Source organism: Rhinatrema bivittatum, chromosome 18, assembly GCF_901001135.1.
Source record: "Rhinatrema bivittatum chromosome 18, aRhiBiv1.1, whole genome shotgun sequence".
Classification (NCBI taxonomy): domain Eukaryota; kingdom Metazoa; phylum Chordata; class Amphibia; order Gymnophiona; family Rhinatrematidae; genus Rhinatrema; species Rhinatrema bivittatum.
Genome location: NC_042632.1, coordinates 58,624,708 through 58,640,615, shown reverse-complemented (window position 1 = coordinate 58,640,615; position 15,908 = coordinate 58,624,708). Strand labels below are relative to the sequence as shown.

The window sequence follows — 15,908 nt, the reverse complement described above, 5'->3', positions numbered from 1 at the left end:
ACTGTCATTTGTAACAGGTCATTATGCAACACCCCTGAAAGGGAGGCTAATATGGGTCCCCAACAAAACACTCCACATTACTGTTATTTAGATATGTATTGGATGCCCTACAGAAAAAGATAACACAACCAGGATGAACTCAACAGTCCATCATTAAAAAGTAGAAGTGCATAAAACTAACATTAGGGAAAAAGCTGAAAAAATCCTGACAGCCAAGTCACTTGGGTGCTTACAATTCCAAAAACTAAAATATATTTCATTGATTTCCTATATAGCACCATGCCAGGCACAAAGCCCATGGCTGTGTACAACAAATCAAACAACATGCAAAATATTAACTCCTCCCCAACATATATTTAAAAAATAAAATCTCTCAACCCACCATAGCATCCCTCCCACCTCCTGAAAATTAAAACAGCAAAAATGTTTTAGAAAACTAACAGCAGCCAAAACAAAACCAATAAAAAAGTAAAAAGAAAAGCCAAAAACAAAAACACCCACAAGCAGCAAAACAGCAACAACAAAGAACAAAAAGCAAGCAAAAAAAATATTCCCTGGTTCCTTATAATAAGGTGACAGGCTCCTAAGTTTTCTTAATATATCTTCACTTCCTCTAAGAATGCCAGCATATGAAAAGTGTACCTTTTACTGCACTGCAAAATACTAAAGCAAAGGGGAAGAGACTTAAAAGCATATAAACCTCATTTAAAGACTGTCTGGTAAATTACTTCATCCTATTCTCCATCAGAACAGATTGGCAGATAAGGACCACTTTGGTCTGCTAATATCAAAATGTGCCAATGGCTCCATTTACCCAAAGATATTCATGGCTAAGAATATAGTTAACCCTTTTCTAGCAGGCTGCAGCCCTTGGTATGTAAAGATCATCTGGTAACTTGTGCATAGACTGCCACACAACTCGTTTTATCCTAATCACTGGCATTTCATTTCAAATTGCTTATTTTTGTGCAAGGTGACCAGGAAGGCCAGGTACATTAAATTATTTTTAATGCATCACTAACAGCTTTGGGACCTTACTTCACTTGTTTGTTATTATGGCCTAGAAATGTTGATAAAGCAGGTTACAAATATTTAAATAAACAAACCCTCCAAAACTTATAGCAAACAGGGAAATAAAGACATCAGGCATGAGGCTATTCACATGCAATAACAACAACAAGATTGCAAATAAACATTAAGATGGAGAAAAGTATGCTTACAAACTGGAATCCCATTGTATCGGCAGCCGTTCCACTCCATTCTGTCCTTTTTCCTAACGCATCAGTGGCAGAGCCTCTCTCGCCATGAACTAGGGAATTTCTGTCCTTAAACCACTGCTCTGTTGCCATGTTTGCATCTTCCAACAAATCAGCAGGTGTGCTCATCACTGCTTTTGCCATCTTTCTTCTCAGCACAGTTTGTCTACTATCATTCTGCATTTCTATAGGAAGGGGGATGCGTGATAAGAGCAGTGATTTTGTTTCTTGCTGTCTATGTTCCAAATAGGTGCCATGTTCATGAGCCCTGTGCAGAAGATCTTGGGCCCCATTATCTATTTCGGGCTCATAGTCCCAGCGGGTATCACTTTTACCTTTGGTTTTCCGTGTTCTCGTTACTGTGACCTGCTGATCTCCAACTTGCTGGCCTGGCTGTGCATGGGACCCTGCGTCTTCCTCGTCCAGGCAAGGAAAGGGGTCCAGCTGCAGCATCCCGTTCTTGCAGGCCGGCATTACTTTCAGTTTCAGGGTGGGGGGGTCCAGACCTGGGGGGAATATTGTGGGCTCAGCAGGACACCAAGGGTACTCCTTGATGGCCGTGGAACTCAGACCTTTGTCCTCGGGGTCCTGCGCAAAATCGCCGCCGTCCTTTGGCCCATTCCCATACTCCCCGCTGATCATAGAGGCCAAGTCGTGCAGTCTGCGGAGCGGAATGTAGCAGGAAGCGGGATCCTGGCCGTAGAAAGTTTTGGAGGTTCCGCTCTGCAAGGCAGAAGATATTTGCATAGAGCATCCATTAGGTGGCTCAGACAGATCTGTCTCCTCGTTCCCATGGGAGCCGGCCTCATCTTCTGGGGCATCTGCATCAACTGAGAGGGCAAAGGACGCCACACAGTTTCGCCTGCTCGGGTCACAGACTTGATCCATGCTGTGCCGACATAAACCTATTAAAAAGAAACAGCAAAGACACCATTGAATGCTTCACACTCCAAAATGGCAGCCCTTCCTGTCAGAGGCCTAGCTCTGCCTCCCAGCCTCTGCACGAAGAGCAGCCGCGGGAATGGCGGCGCTCAGGCCCCCCTAGCCTGGCACCGCGCGGGGCTCGGCCGCAGGCGCGCTGCCCAGCTCCGGCCGGCGCCTCCCCGCCCGCTGCAGCTCGGCCAGCCGCAGCCGCAGCCCCCGCCGCCGCCGCGGGCCGGGATCAGGGCTGCAGCCTGACCAACATGGCGGCCCCTAGCAGCGCTGCCCGGGCGCGCGAGCCCGCTCCGTGTGCAGAGCCGGCGCCGGGGAGCCTCGCGCCAGCACGCGGCAGAGAGAGGCGCGAGCTCGGCCGCAGCCTTACCATCCTCCCCCGCCGGCCGCGGCACGAGACGACAGGGCGAGGGGGGGCAGAAGAGGCGCCGCTCGGGGAGGGCGCGGGGGGGGGGGGGGGGAGGGAGGGCAGGAAGTTTCCACCAGGAGGAGCTGGGCCAAGGCTGCAGCCCGCCCCGGCACAACTAGGCCCCGAGCCTCGGGCGGAAGCGGGGAGAGCCACCCCCTCCCGCTCCCTGCCATTACCAACTTCCCGCCCTTTACCTGCACGAGCCGTGCCCCTCCCCTTCCGTCACCCCCAAAGTCAGCCCCCCCGGTCACCTTAGCGCTGAGATTTCCTGCAAATGTCAGCCCCTTGCAATCGCCCCAAAACTTTGCTGCTCCCCCTCCCCCGACAATGTCACCTAGAGATTGACCCCATTACTGTCGGCCCAAAACGCTGCTTCTCCCCGGAGGACACTTGCACCTTAAAACTGACCTTTGTGCTCCCATTACTGTCACCCCAAAACTCAACCCCCCGACTGTCACCTTCATACTTACTGACCTTCCTCTCCCCACTTTTTACCGACCCCCATTAGTGTAACCTCAAGACTCAACTTCCCCACCCTCACCTTAATACTTACCTTCCTCCCCTCATTACTGTCACCCCAAAACTTACTCCCCCCATGAACTCAGCATCCACCCTGGGTATCGAGCTTCCTCCCCTCCCTATTGTCACCCAAAAGCCAGCTGTAATGTGAGCCCATCATTGACCTTCCTCCTCCTGCCATGGTCATCCCAAAACTCATGTTCCTCTCCCCATTGTCTCCTTAATATGGAAATTCCTCTCCATTAGTCACCCCAAAACTCATATTCTCTCCTCCCCCCAAACTGTCATCTTAATACTGAAAATCCTTCCTATTAACTCACCTCAAAGCCCAGCTTCCTCTTCTTCCATCTCCTCAAAGTTTCCTCCCCCACTGTCACCTTAATATTTAAATTCCCCCCAAAATTGCAGCCCATTAATGATCTTCTTTCCCTCATTAGTCACCTAAAAATGCCTCCTCCTTGAATTGTCACCTTAGTCCACTACTGACCTTCCGCCCGTCACTGCTGTCACCCCAAAACTCAGCTTTCTTCCCTCCCACTGTCACCCCAATACTCAGCTTCTGCCCCATTGACACCTTTATATTGAGATTCCCCCATGTCACCCCAAACTCAGCTTTCTCCCCCCCAATACTCAGCTTCTGCCCCATTGACACCTTTATATTGAGATTCCCCCATGTCACCCCAAAACTCAGCTTTCTCCCCCCCCAATACTCAGCTTCTGCCCCATTGACACCTTTATACTGAGATTCCCCCCATATGTCACCCCAAAACTCAGCTTTCTCCTCCTCCCCTGCTCACCCCAATACTCAGCTTCTGCCCCACTGACACCTTTATACTGATTCCCCACATTAGCCCATTACTGAACTTTCTTCCTGTCACCCCAAAATTCAGCTTTCTCCCCCCCCCCCTTACCCCAATACTCAGCTTCTGCCCCACTGACACCTTTATACTGATTCCCCACATTAGCCCATTACTGAACTTTCTTCCTGTCACCCCAAAATTCAGCTTTCTCCCCCCCCCCTTACCCCAATACTCAGCTTCTGCCCCACTGACACCTTTATACTGATTCCCCAGTTAGCCCATTACTGAACTTTCTTCCTGTCACCCCAAAATTCAGCTCCCCCCCCCCACTTACCCCAATACTCAGCTTCTGCCCCACTGACACCTTTGTACTGATTCCCCAGTTAGCCCATTACTGAACTTTCTTCCTGTCACCCCAAAATTCAGCTCCCCCCCCCCACTTACCCCAATACTCAGCTTCTGCCCCACTGACACCTTTATACTGGGATTCCTCCCCATATGTTAGCCCATTACTGAACTTTCCCCTTATTAATATTACCCCCAAACACAGCTTCCTACCAATACCATCACCTTAAAACTGAGATTCCTTCCCACAAGTCAACCCATTTCCGACCTTCCACTCCCCCCCCCCCATGTTGTCACTCCAACACTCCCCAACTGTTACCCAATATGCAGCGTCCTCCCCACCCATCATCCTAATGCAAAGCTTCCTCCCCAGCTGTCACCCCCTCATTGTCACATAATACTGACCTTCCTCCCCAGCTGACACCTCGGTACTCGGCTTGTTTCCTTCTGTTACTGCAGTACTGATCCTCCTCCCCAGCTGTCACCCCCTCATTGTCACATAATACTGACCTTCCTCCCCAGCTGACACCTCGTACTCGGCTTGTTTCCTTCTGTTACTGCAGTACTGATCCTCCTCCCCAGCAGTCAGCCCCTCATTGTCACATAATACTGACCTTCCTCCCCAGCTGACACCTCGGTACTCGGCTTGTTTCCTTCTGTTACTGCAGTACTGATCCTCCTCCCCAGCAGTCACCCCCTCATTGTCACATAATACTGACCTTCCTCCCCAGCTGACACCTCGGTACTCGGCTTGTTTCCTTCTGTTACTGCAGTACTGATCCTCCTCCCCAGCTGTCACCCCCCTCATTGTCACATAATACTGACCTTCCTCCCCAGCTGACACCTCGGTACTCGGCTTGTTTCCTTCTGTTACTGCAGTACTGATCCTCCTCCCCAGCTGTCACCCCCTCATTGTCACATAATACTGACCTTCCTCCCCAGCTGACACCTCGGTACTCGGCTTGTTTCCTTCTGTTACTGCAGTACTGATCCTCCTCCCCAGCTGTCACCCAGCGCTCAGCTTTCAGCTTCTGCATATCACACCAGTACCCCAATAATTTCATCCCAACTGTCACCCCCAATTGTAAACCTAACACTGGGTTTTCTTCCCGGCTGCTACCAATGCTGATTTCATTCCCCTCACAACTTGTTCTTACCTAACTCATTACTCAGCCTGCCAAAGTAGTCACCCCAACCCTGGCTTCACCCCTCCAATTCTGACCTTCCTCCCCCAGCTCATCACCCCATGTCACCCCAGAACCCTACCTACATATTTCTGTGCCCTGGGGGGCTCTAAATTGCTCCTCCCTCATCCCCCCCCCCCCCCCCAACATCCTTTTTTAATAACAGGGCAAACAGAAATGAAAGACAACGAGTAAGTTGTAAGTGAGACCTTTTTTTTATTGGAGTAACAGCTTTCCAAAAAGAAGGGAACAATAATAGGATTGGACACCCCAAGTGGCAATGGCTGGGGCAGGTGCAGCTGCTGGTTAGGACCGAGTCACCCCCCCCCCCCCCCCCCCCATTACTACTGTCACTGTCACCGCAGCACAGCCCTGTCTGCCCACTGTCGTCCCTGCCCCGCAGCTCTTCCCACTTAGCCGCTCATTTTATGCTCCTCCAAATTATTCCTGCCCCAGCACCAATGCTTCCATGCAAATGCCCTCCTCCTGCCCCACCCCATACCTGCCCCGCAGCGTTCCCTGCACTGCGCTGCTGCCCGCCCCTCCCCCACCAGTACAAGGGGGCGCCCCCTCCCCTCGCCGCCCCTCCCCTCGGCCTGAGCCGCTCCCGGGCGTCACTGCCTCCATCTTAGGTTACAGCGGCCTCCTCGGCCACCATTTCCCGCTCTCATCGGCCCTCAGCACCTCCGGCGGGGGGGGGGGGCTGCACAATCCCGTCCTTCCTCACTGGGGGAGGGAGCCAGCCCCATCAGCACTGGAGGAAGGTTGCAGAATCACCTCCTGGGTTACTGAGGGCGGGGGAGGACCTCTTAGCAGTACTCGAGGGGAGTAAAGAATGACGTCCTGCATTACTGAGGAACGGGGACAGCCTCCAGTATTATTGGGAGAGGGGTGGGGAATAACTGAGGGAGGGGGCAAGCTCCATTATTGGGGGAGAGGTGCAGAATAACGTCCTTCGTTATTGAGGAGGGGGGGGCCAAGTTTCAACATTACCAAGGGAGGGGAAGACACTCCATCATTAATGGGGGAGGGGTGCAGAATAACATGCTTTTTGTTACTGAGGGAAGAGGGAGAAGCTCCATCACTGCTGGGGCAGGACTACAGAATAACGTCCTTCCTTACTGGGGTGGGGAAGCTCCATTACTGGGGGAGGGGTGCAGAATACAATTATTCATTACTGAGGGAGGGGGAGGAGCTCCATCATTAATGGGGGAGGGGTGCAGAATAACATCCTTCATTACAGAGGGAGGGGGGAGAAGATCCATCTTTGCTGAGGGAGGGGTCCAGAATAACGTCCTTCGTTACTGAGGGAGGGGGAGAAGATCCATCATTGCTGGGGGAGGAGTACAGAATAACATCCTTCGTTACTGGGAGAAGCTCCATCATTGCTGGGGGACAGGTACAGAATAACGTCCTTCGTTAGTGAGGGATGGGGGAGAAGCTCCATCATTGCTGGGGGAGGGGTACAGAATAACGTCCTTCCTTACTGAGGGAGGGGGGGAGAAGCTCCATCATTGCTGGGGGAGGGGTGCAGAATACAATTATTCATTACTGAGGGAGGGGGGAGAAGCTCCATCATTGCTGGGGGAGGGGTACAGAATAACATCCTTCGTTACTGAGGGATGGGGGAGAAGCTCCATCATTGCTGGGGGAGAGGTACAGAATAACGTCCTTCGTTACTGAGGGGGAGAAGCTCCATCATTGCTGGGGGAGAGGTACAGAATAACATCCTTCCTTACTGAGGGAGGGGGAGAAGCTCCGTCATTGCTGGGGGAGGGGTACAGAATAACGTCCTTCCTTACTGAGGGATGGGGGAGAAGCTCCATCATTGCTGGGGGAGGGGTACAGAATAACGTCCTTCGTTACTGAGGGAGGGGGAGAAGCTCCATCATTGCTGGGGGAGAGGTACAGAATAACGTCCTTCCTTACTGAGGGATGGGGGAGAAGCTCCATCATTGCTGGGGGAGGGGTACAGAATAACGTCCTTCGTTACTGAGGGAGGGGGAGAAGCTCCATCATTGCTGGGGGAGAGGTACAGAATAACGTCCTTCGTTACTGAGGGAGGGGGAGAAGCTCCATCATTGCTGGGGGAGGGGTACAGAATAACGTCCTTCGTTAGTGAGGGAGGGGGAGAAGCTCCATCATTGCTGGGGGAGGGGTACAGAATAATGTCCTTCCTTACTGAGGGAAAGGGTACAGAGGAGGATTACATCCACCATTATTGGGGAAGGGACTACGCAGAGGATAATTTATTCCTTAGTGCTGGGGGATAGTTTAAACATAGTTGCTGGGTAGGGAGGAGTGCAGGGGAGGATATTTTGTGTATTTTTGCTGAGGGGAGCAGGAGAGCTGGCTGTTCAGTGCCTCAGAAATACCATTGAAAAGTTGCCCTGATATCCGACCTTCACCCCACACAATTGCCTGGGGTAGATGGAGTATGTGGCTTTCCATTGCATGACAGTTTTTACATGTGTTGCCAATGTGAATGCATTGGTAATAAACAAAAAACATGGAGAGAAGCTGTAAGAATTGACACACGGTTTCTGCTGATGTGCAGCATTGTCTTGCGGTGTCTCATAAGCTCTCTGTTGCTGTCTTCGCTTTCCCTTAGTCGGCCTCTGATTTTGGGAAGTGGGCGGCAATGAATGTCACTCCAGAGCTCTGCACCTCATGCATGTTACTTGCTGCTCTTCTAGACTGGGAAGCAGGCGCCCCCTAGAGCAACATCCTGGAAGTGCATTAGTGTGGATCTGTACTCCCATGCTAGGCCACTTGGATTACATAGGAATAAAGGTCAACAACCAAGCTAAAGGTGAAACCTTTTTATTGGACTAACCCCATACCTCTCCATCACGTGAAGGCAGAATGAATTACCCAAATATACAAAACAATTATGGTTGCATTACAATAGTGGTATCCTGCTGTTTGTTTTCAAGAGTCCTAAACAAAAGGCAGGGATTGCGAACACAGCACTGGCCCCACCTCCCTCCAGCCTTGTACAGTTTAAAAATGGCAGCACTTTTCTGTCAGTTTCACATCCATCCTCTGTCCGGACAAGCAGCTGCATCCTGAATTTCCTTATTTCTTTCTTTTACATCTTACCCATATATTACGGGACCAGAATGGTGCCATAAGATCGGATAAGGCAGCTGTGGTCTGTTTCACACAAGTAGCAGAGGGGGTTGGGAACTACAGCCCAGTTAATCTTACCTCAGTGGCAGGAAAATTAATGGAGACTCTGCTGAAGAAAAGGAGAGCAAATTATCTACAATCCGTAAGAACATAAGAAATTGCCATACTGGGTCAGGCCAAAGGTCCATCACGCCCAGCATCCTGTTTCCAACAGAGGCCAATCCAGGTCACAAGAACCTGGCAGGACCCCAAGGGTTAGAGAGATTCCAAGCTGCTTATCCCATGAATAAGCAGTGGCTTTCTACAACTCTACCTTAATAATGGTTAATGGGCTTTTCCTCAAGGAACTTGTCCAAACCTTTTTTTAAATGCAGCTACACTAATAGCTTTCACCACATCCTCTGGTCATGAATTCCATGTGTTGAGTAAAAAACATTTTCTCTTAACTATTTTTAAATGTATTACCCAGTAACTTTATTTTGTGTTCCCTGGTCCTTGTAGTTTTTGAAAGAGTAAACAACCAATTAACATTTATTGATTCCATTCCACTCATTATTTTATAGACCTCTTATCATATCTCCCCTCAGCCGTCTCTTCTCCACGCTGAAGAGTCCTAACCTCTTTAGCCTTTCTTCATGGGGAATTGTTCCATCCCCTTTATCATTTTGGTCGCCCTTCTCTGTACCTTCTCTAATTCTGCTACATCTTTATTGAGATGTGGTGACCAGAGCTGCACACAATACTCAAGATGAGGTCGCACCATGGACTGATACAGAGGCAGTGTGATATTCTCTGTTTTATTCTTCATTCCTTTCCTAATAATTCCTAGCATTCTGCTACATCTTTCTTGAGATGTGGTGACCAGAGCTGCACACAATACTCAAGATGAGATCGCACCATGGAGTGATACAGAGGGGCAGTGTGATATTCTCTGTTTTATTCTTCATTCCTTTCCTAATAATTCCTAGCATTCTGCTACATCTTTCTTGAGATGTGGTGACCAGAGCTGCACACAATACTCAAGATGAGGTCGCACCATGGAGTGATACAGAGGGGCAGTGTGATATTCTCTGTTTTATTCTTCATTCCTTTCCTAATAATCCCTAGCATTCTGCTACATCTTTCTTGAGATTTGGTGACCAGAGCTGCACACAATACTCAAGATGAGGTCGCACCATGGACTGATACAGAGGCAGTGTGATATTCTCTGTTTTATTCTTCATTCCTTTCCTAATAATTCCTAGCATTCTGCTACATCTTTCTTGAGAAGTGGTGACCAGAGCTGCACACAATACTCAAGATGAGGTCGCACCATGGAGTGATACAGAGGCAGTGTGATATTCTCTGTTTTATTCTTCATTCCTTTCCTAATAATTCCTAGCATTCTGCTACATCTTTCTTGAGATGTGGTGACCAGAGTTGCACACAATACTCAAGATGAGGTCGCACCATGGACTGATACAGAGGGGCAGTGTGATATTCTCTGTTTTATTCTCCATTCCTTTCCTAATAATTCCTAGCATTCTGCTACATCTTTCTTGAGATGTGGTGACCAGAGTTGCACACAATACTCAAGATGAGGTCGCACCATGGACTGATACAGAGGCAGTGTGATATTCTCTGTTTTATTCTTCATTCCTTTCCTAATAATTCCTAGCATTCTGCTACATCTTTCTTGAGATTTGGTGACCAGAGCTGCACACAATACTCAAGATGAGGTCGCACCATGGACTGATACAGAGGCAGTGTGATATTCTCCGTTTTATTCTTCATTCCTTTCCTAATAATTCCTAGCATTCTGCTACATCTTTCTTGAGATTTGGTGACCAGAGCTGCACACAATACTCAAGATGAGGTCGCACCATGGAGGATACAGAGGCAGTGTGATATTCTCCGTTTTATTCTTCATTCCTTTCCTAATAATTCCTAGCATTCTGCTACATCTTTCTTGAGATGTGGTGACCAGAGCTGCACACAATACTCAAGATGAGATCGCACCATGGACTGATACAGAGGGGCAGTGTGATATTCTCTGTTTTATTCTTCATTCCTTTCCTAATAATTCCTAGCATTCTGCTACATCTTTCTTGAGATGTGGTGACCAGAGCTGCACACAATACTCAAGATGAGATCGCACCATGGACTGATACAGAGGCAGTGTGATATTCTCTGTTTTATTCTTCATTCCTTTCCTAATAATTCCTAGCATTCTGCTACATCTTTCTTGAGAAGTGGTGACCAGAGCTGCACACAATACTCAAGATGAGATCGCACCATGGACTGATACAGAGGCAGTGTGATATTCTCCGTTTTATTCTTCATTCCTTTCCTAATAATTCCTAGCATTCTGCTACATCTTTCTTGAGAAGTGGTGACCAGAGCTGCACACAATACTCAAGATGAGATCGCACCATGGACTGATACAGAGGCAGTGTGATATTCTCCGTTTTATTCTTCATTCCTTTCCTAATAATTCCTAGCATTCTGCTACATCTTTCTTGAGAAGTGGTGACCAGAGCTGCACACAATACTCAAGATGAGATCGCACCATGGACTGATACAGAGGCAGTGTGATATTCTCCGTTTTATTCTTCATTCCTTTCCTAATAATTCCTAGCATTCTGCTACATCTTTCTTGAGATGTGGTGACCAGAGCTGCACACAATACTCAAGATGAGATCGCACCATGGACTGATACAGAGGCAGTGTGATATTCTCCGTTTTATTCTTCATTCCTTTCCTAATAATCCCCAGCATTCTATTTGCTTTCTTGGCTGCTGCTGCAGACTGAGCAGAAGATTTCAAGGTATTTTCAATGATGACACCTAGATCCTTTACCTGAGTGGTGACTCCGAGTGTAGAACCTTACTTAAGCACATGCCATACTGGGTCAGACCAAGGGTCCATCAAGCCCAGCATCCTGTTTCCAACAGTGGCCAATCCAGGCCATAAGAACCTGGCAAGTACCCAAAAACTAAGTCTATTCCATGTTACCATTGCTAATGGCAGTGGCTATTCTCTAGGTGAACTTAATAGCAGGTAATGGACTTCTCCTCCAAGAACTTATCCAATCCTTTTTTAAACACAGCTATACTAACTGCACTAACCACATCCTCTGGCAACAAATTCCAGAGTTTAATCGTTTAATTGTACTTTATGTAGCTATAATTTGGCTTTCTCTTCCCTAAATGAATCACTTTGTATTTATTCATATTAAAATTCACTTGCCATTTGCATGCCCAGGCACCCAGTTTTGCAGGGTCCTCTTGCAATTTTTCACAATCCTCTTGTGATTTAACTTTGATTTATTTTTTATCAGCAGCAAATTTGATCACCTCCAGTGGGATGCAGGATCCAAGCAGCATGGTTTACCAAAGAGTGCTCATATCAAACACATCTGATCAAAATTTGTGATTGCCTGACAAGAGAATTAGATCAAGGGTGAACACTTAGTGTGGTTTATTTGAATTTCTGCAAAGCTTTTGACATTCCCGCAAAAGAGTGGATTCCAAGGTGATGGAATAGATTAGAAATTGGTTAATGGAGAGATGACAGCAAATGAATGGCTACTTCTGCAGGAGTAGAGAGAAGGGCTCTGGACCTTGAATTTCTGCATTCATGATGAATGACTTGGGAAGGGAGTGGGGCTCTAAAAACGACTTGCCATTGTTGATTTGTAATGTTCAATATATCATTGGGGAGAGGTCACGTGATGTGGTGACAGCATGACGATGTCTGCTCGCATCGACCTTAACATGGCAAATATTGTAATTTGTCGTTTCAAGTGAATAATGAGGGCACACAGATCCCTGCTGAAGTTTTATGGTGAAATCTGCAGCTGCTGCTGACCAGGAAAGTAATTCGTACAGATAAGGCTAGAGCAGTGGTGAGTAAAAGGGCAGACAGTGTCAGTAATCCTCTGTTGCTGCAAGTGGCCGCAGGAGACTCCGGGGACAGTGCGATGGGGACACTTTCAGCCATGGATGAAAGACTGGGAAAAATACATTCGCGCTTTGACGAAATACAAACCCTGCTTACAGCAACAAGAAATGCATTGCGGAGGTGCGGGAAGCGGCGAAAAATGAACTAAAACTGGACGAGCTTGAAGATGGCTCTCCCAGGAGGGACCTGAGGGCAGAACTGGGGCGTTGCCAACGGCCCGGTTTTGGAGCGGACGGCCCGGTTTCCAGGCTCGCTGTCCAGTCCGTGTCCGGCTTTGCAGGTGCCTCCTCCCCTCCCCGCACGAGGCAGAGAGAGGGGCAGGCTGGGAGCGCTCAGAGGGGCGCTGCCTCGTATGCCCGCCCCCACCTGGTGCCATATACCACCTGTATAACAATTTAGAGCCGTTCTCTTTAATATTAGCTAATATAGAGCTCTATTTCCTTTTTAAAGATTAGCGCCAGCAGCCTGGTTCCACCCTGGTTAAGGTGCAGCCCATCCCTTCGGAAGAGACTCCCCCTTCCCCAAAAGGTTCCCCAGTTCCTTACAAAACTGAATCCCTCTTCCTTGCACCATCGTCTCATCCACGCATTGAGACTCCGGAGCTCTGCCTGCCTCTGGTGACCTGCGCGTGGAACAGGGAGCATTTCAGAGAATGCTACCCTGGAGGTTCTGGATTTAATCTTTCTACCTAAGAGCCTAAATTTGGCTTCCAGACCTCCCTCCCGCACTTTCCTATGTCATTGGTACCCACATGTACCACGACAGCTGGCTCCTCCCCAGCACTGTCTAAAATCCTATCTAGGTGACGCTTGAGGTCCGCCACCTTCGCACCAGGTAGGCAAGTTACCAGGCGATCCTCACGCCCACCAGCCACCCAGCTATCTACATTCCTAATAATCGAATCACCAACTATGACGGCCGACGTAACCCTTCCCTCCTGGGCAGTAGCCCTGGGAGACACTTCCTTGGTACGAAAGGACAATGCATCACCTGGAGAGCAGGTCCTTGCTACAGGATCCTTTCCTGCTCCACCTGTTTGGTGCTCTCTGATCATGAGACCTTCTTCCTCCAAGGCAGCACCAGGGCTGCCAGTCTGAAGTTGGGACTTGACTACTATGTCCCTGAAGGTCTCATCTATATACCTCTCTGTCTGCCTCAGCTCCTCCAGGTCTGCCACTCTAGCCTCCAGAGATCGGACTCCTTCTCTGAGAGCCAGGAGCTCTTTGCATCGCATGCACGTGTACAACTTCTCACCTGTGGGTAAAAAAAAATCATACATGTGACACTCGATGCAAAAGACAGGAAGGCCCCCCTCTTGCTGCTGGACTGCTGCCTTCATCTCAGATTTGTTCTGTGACAGATGAGTTTCAGCACAGATAAGAGCAAATTGATGGAAACACAATGCATCTTATTCAATGCGGATTACACAAGAACGAACAATCAAAAATCACACATCTGACATCTAATAACCTCAGGAAAGATCTTGGAGTCATTGTGGGTGTTTCTGTAAGAACATCATCTCAGTGTGCATCAGCAATTGAAAGATTATTCAGAAAGGATTCCCTCCCAAAGTTGGGGGGTGACATAGTGAGAAGCAGAGGAGGAATGACCTGTATGCCAGGCTTAGTATTTCAGCAAACAGCAGGGCAGTTGCTCATGAGTGCAAGAATTAATTCAAGTTCTTGGGATCTGCCAGCTACTTGTAAGCAGGACTGGTCAGTGCTGGAGACAGCACGCTGGTCTGGCCCAGCAGGGCACCTCTAATGTTCTTATTGTATGAAATGAAATTCTACATTGAATCCGTTTAGGTCCAGGTAATTTATAACGTTTTTTTCAGGCTCAATAAGTCCTTGTTCTTAAGGGCTTACAATCTGGGTACTTAAGGGAACTGGAGATAAAGTGACTTGCCCAAGGCCACTTCTATCCCTTTTCTGTTTGGCTATGTTTTGTCAGCCATGGTAATTGCACCCCTGGACACCATCACCCCGCCATGCTGCTTGCCGCTGGTGTCTTCTTAGGTGCGCTCGTACCTCTGAGCTATAAGGACCCTGAGGCAGGAAGGAGATTTCAACGCTGGCCTCCCTCACAGCCGGCAGCTACACAACAGGTCTGTTACTCTCAGCACCGCTAGTTGCTCAACGTGTTCTGTTTCTGGTTCCTGCTCCATTCATGATTCCTGCCCTCTTTCCAGTGTCTTTCTCATGAGTCACTGCACAGTCACGCCTTGTTCACCTTTGCCTGTTCCTGTCTGTTCTAGATGTCGACCTCAGATTGGACCTTGACTCTGCTTCGTTCTCAGCCTGCCCTGACTTCAGATCGGACCTTGACACTACTTTGCTCTTGGCCTACCCTGATCTCAGATTGGACCTTGACTCTGCCTCGCTATCAGCTGGCCTTGATCTCGAATTGCATCCTGCCTTTACAATATCTTCAGCCTCTGACCTGATCTACTCCTATCACCCTCGGCCTTTAAAGCTCTGCCAGCCGCCAGAACCTGCACGATTAACTCAAGTGGAAGGTGGTTGGTCAAGCAGAAGACCCGGTCTCATGGCAAGTCATCTTCCTCTTGTGCTTGCACAAGACAGGCTGTGTCAACTTAGTGAGCCCTTGGACCGCTGTTAACACGTCAGTGTGACAATATATGTGTGTGTATAAAACATTTTTTTGAACAGCTTTTTGAGTTCTTGTGGCTTTTCAAATTTTGTCCCAATCACTATTATTGTCTCTGAAGCATACCAGTGATTTTGGGTTCCCACTTACTTTGTTTAGATGAGGTACAGTCCTCTGCTATATAAAAAAAAAAGCTCAGAGTGTGGATAAAGCTCTGACTCTTTAGATGTTTGCCTGTAGAGAAGAGATATGACCCTGCCCTTCCTCCGTTTCTGTATGATTTAATGCTGTAATTTTGGTTTTATATATTTTATTAGGGATGTTATTTTGTAAATCACCTGTGCACCAGGTGATAGATAAATACAGCTTCTTCACTTAGCCTGGAAGGAAGGTCTGAACCCACTGCGCATCCTTGTGTGTGTGTGTATGCACATGTGTGAAAGAGAGTTAAACATCTGGGACAGCTGTTAGATAAGGCAGAGCTGGCATATAATTTCTGTGTAGGGATCTATAGCAGCCGGGTTACTTAAGAGTACAGTACAGTCATTATTCGCACAGGGCAGCAAAAAGACTAGCACCGGCCCTGCACAGACCAGTGACGTGGCGGGGGAACCCCCACCAGCAAAAGCAGAAGCCAGGGGCGCTGTCAGCATTTCCTGGAGCTGGCGCGGCAGCAAAGAACAGGCCCAGTGGTGCTGCCGACGCTCCCGGTGCTGGCAGCAGAAGGGAGAGGCTGGCCCTGTCAGAGAGAGACAGTGTCTGAGTTATTTGATGTGTC

The 15,908-nt window shown here is 48.6% G+C and overlaps 1 protein-coding gene across 3 annotated transcripts in view; it reads right to left on the bottom strand.

Moving 5' to 3' along the window:
• Nucleotides 1-4,781, bottom strand: part of NSD1 (nuclear receptor binding SET domain protein 1) — a 155,735-nt gene extending 150,954 nt beyond the window's left edge. Inside the window, exons 1-2 of one of the 3 annotated variants that reach the window (XM_029584125.1) lie at nucleotides 4,668-4,781; nucleotides 1,221-2,161 (exon numbers count right to left, since the gene is read on the bottom strand). In XM_029584125.1, the coding sequence (XP_029439985.1) occupies nucleotides 1,221-2,144 (924 nt within the window). In that variant the 5' untranslated portion in view covers nucleotides 2,145-2,161; nucleotides 4,668-4,781. Of the gene's footprint in view, nucleotides 1-1,220; nucleotides 2,540-2,559; nucleotides 2,715-4,667 lie in introns of those variants that run through there. The other 2 variants (XM_029584123.1, XM_029584124.1) reach the window with 2 other exon arrangements.
• Nucleotides 4,782-15,908: the final 11,127 nt, after the last annotated feature.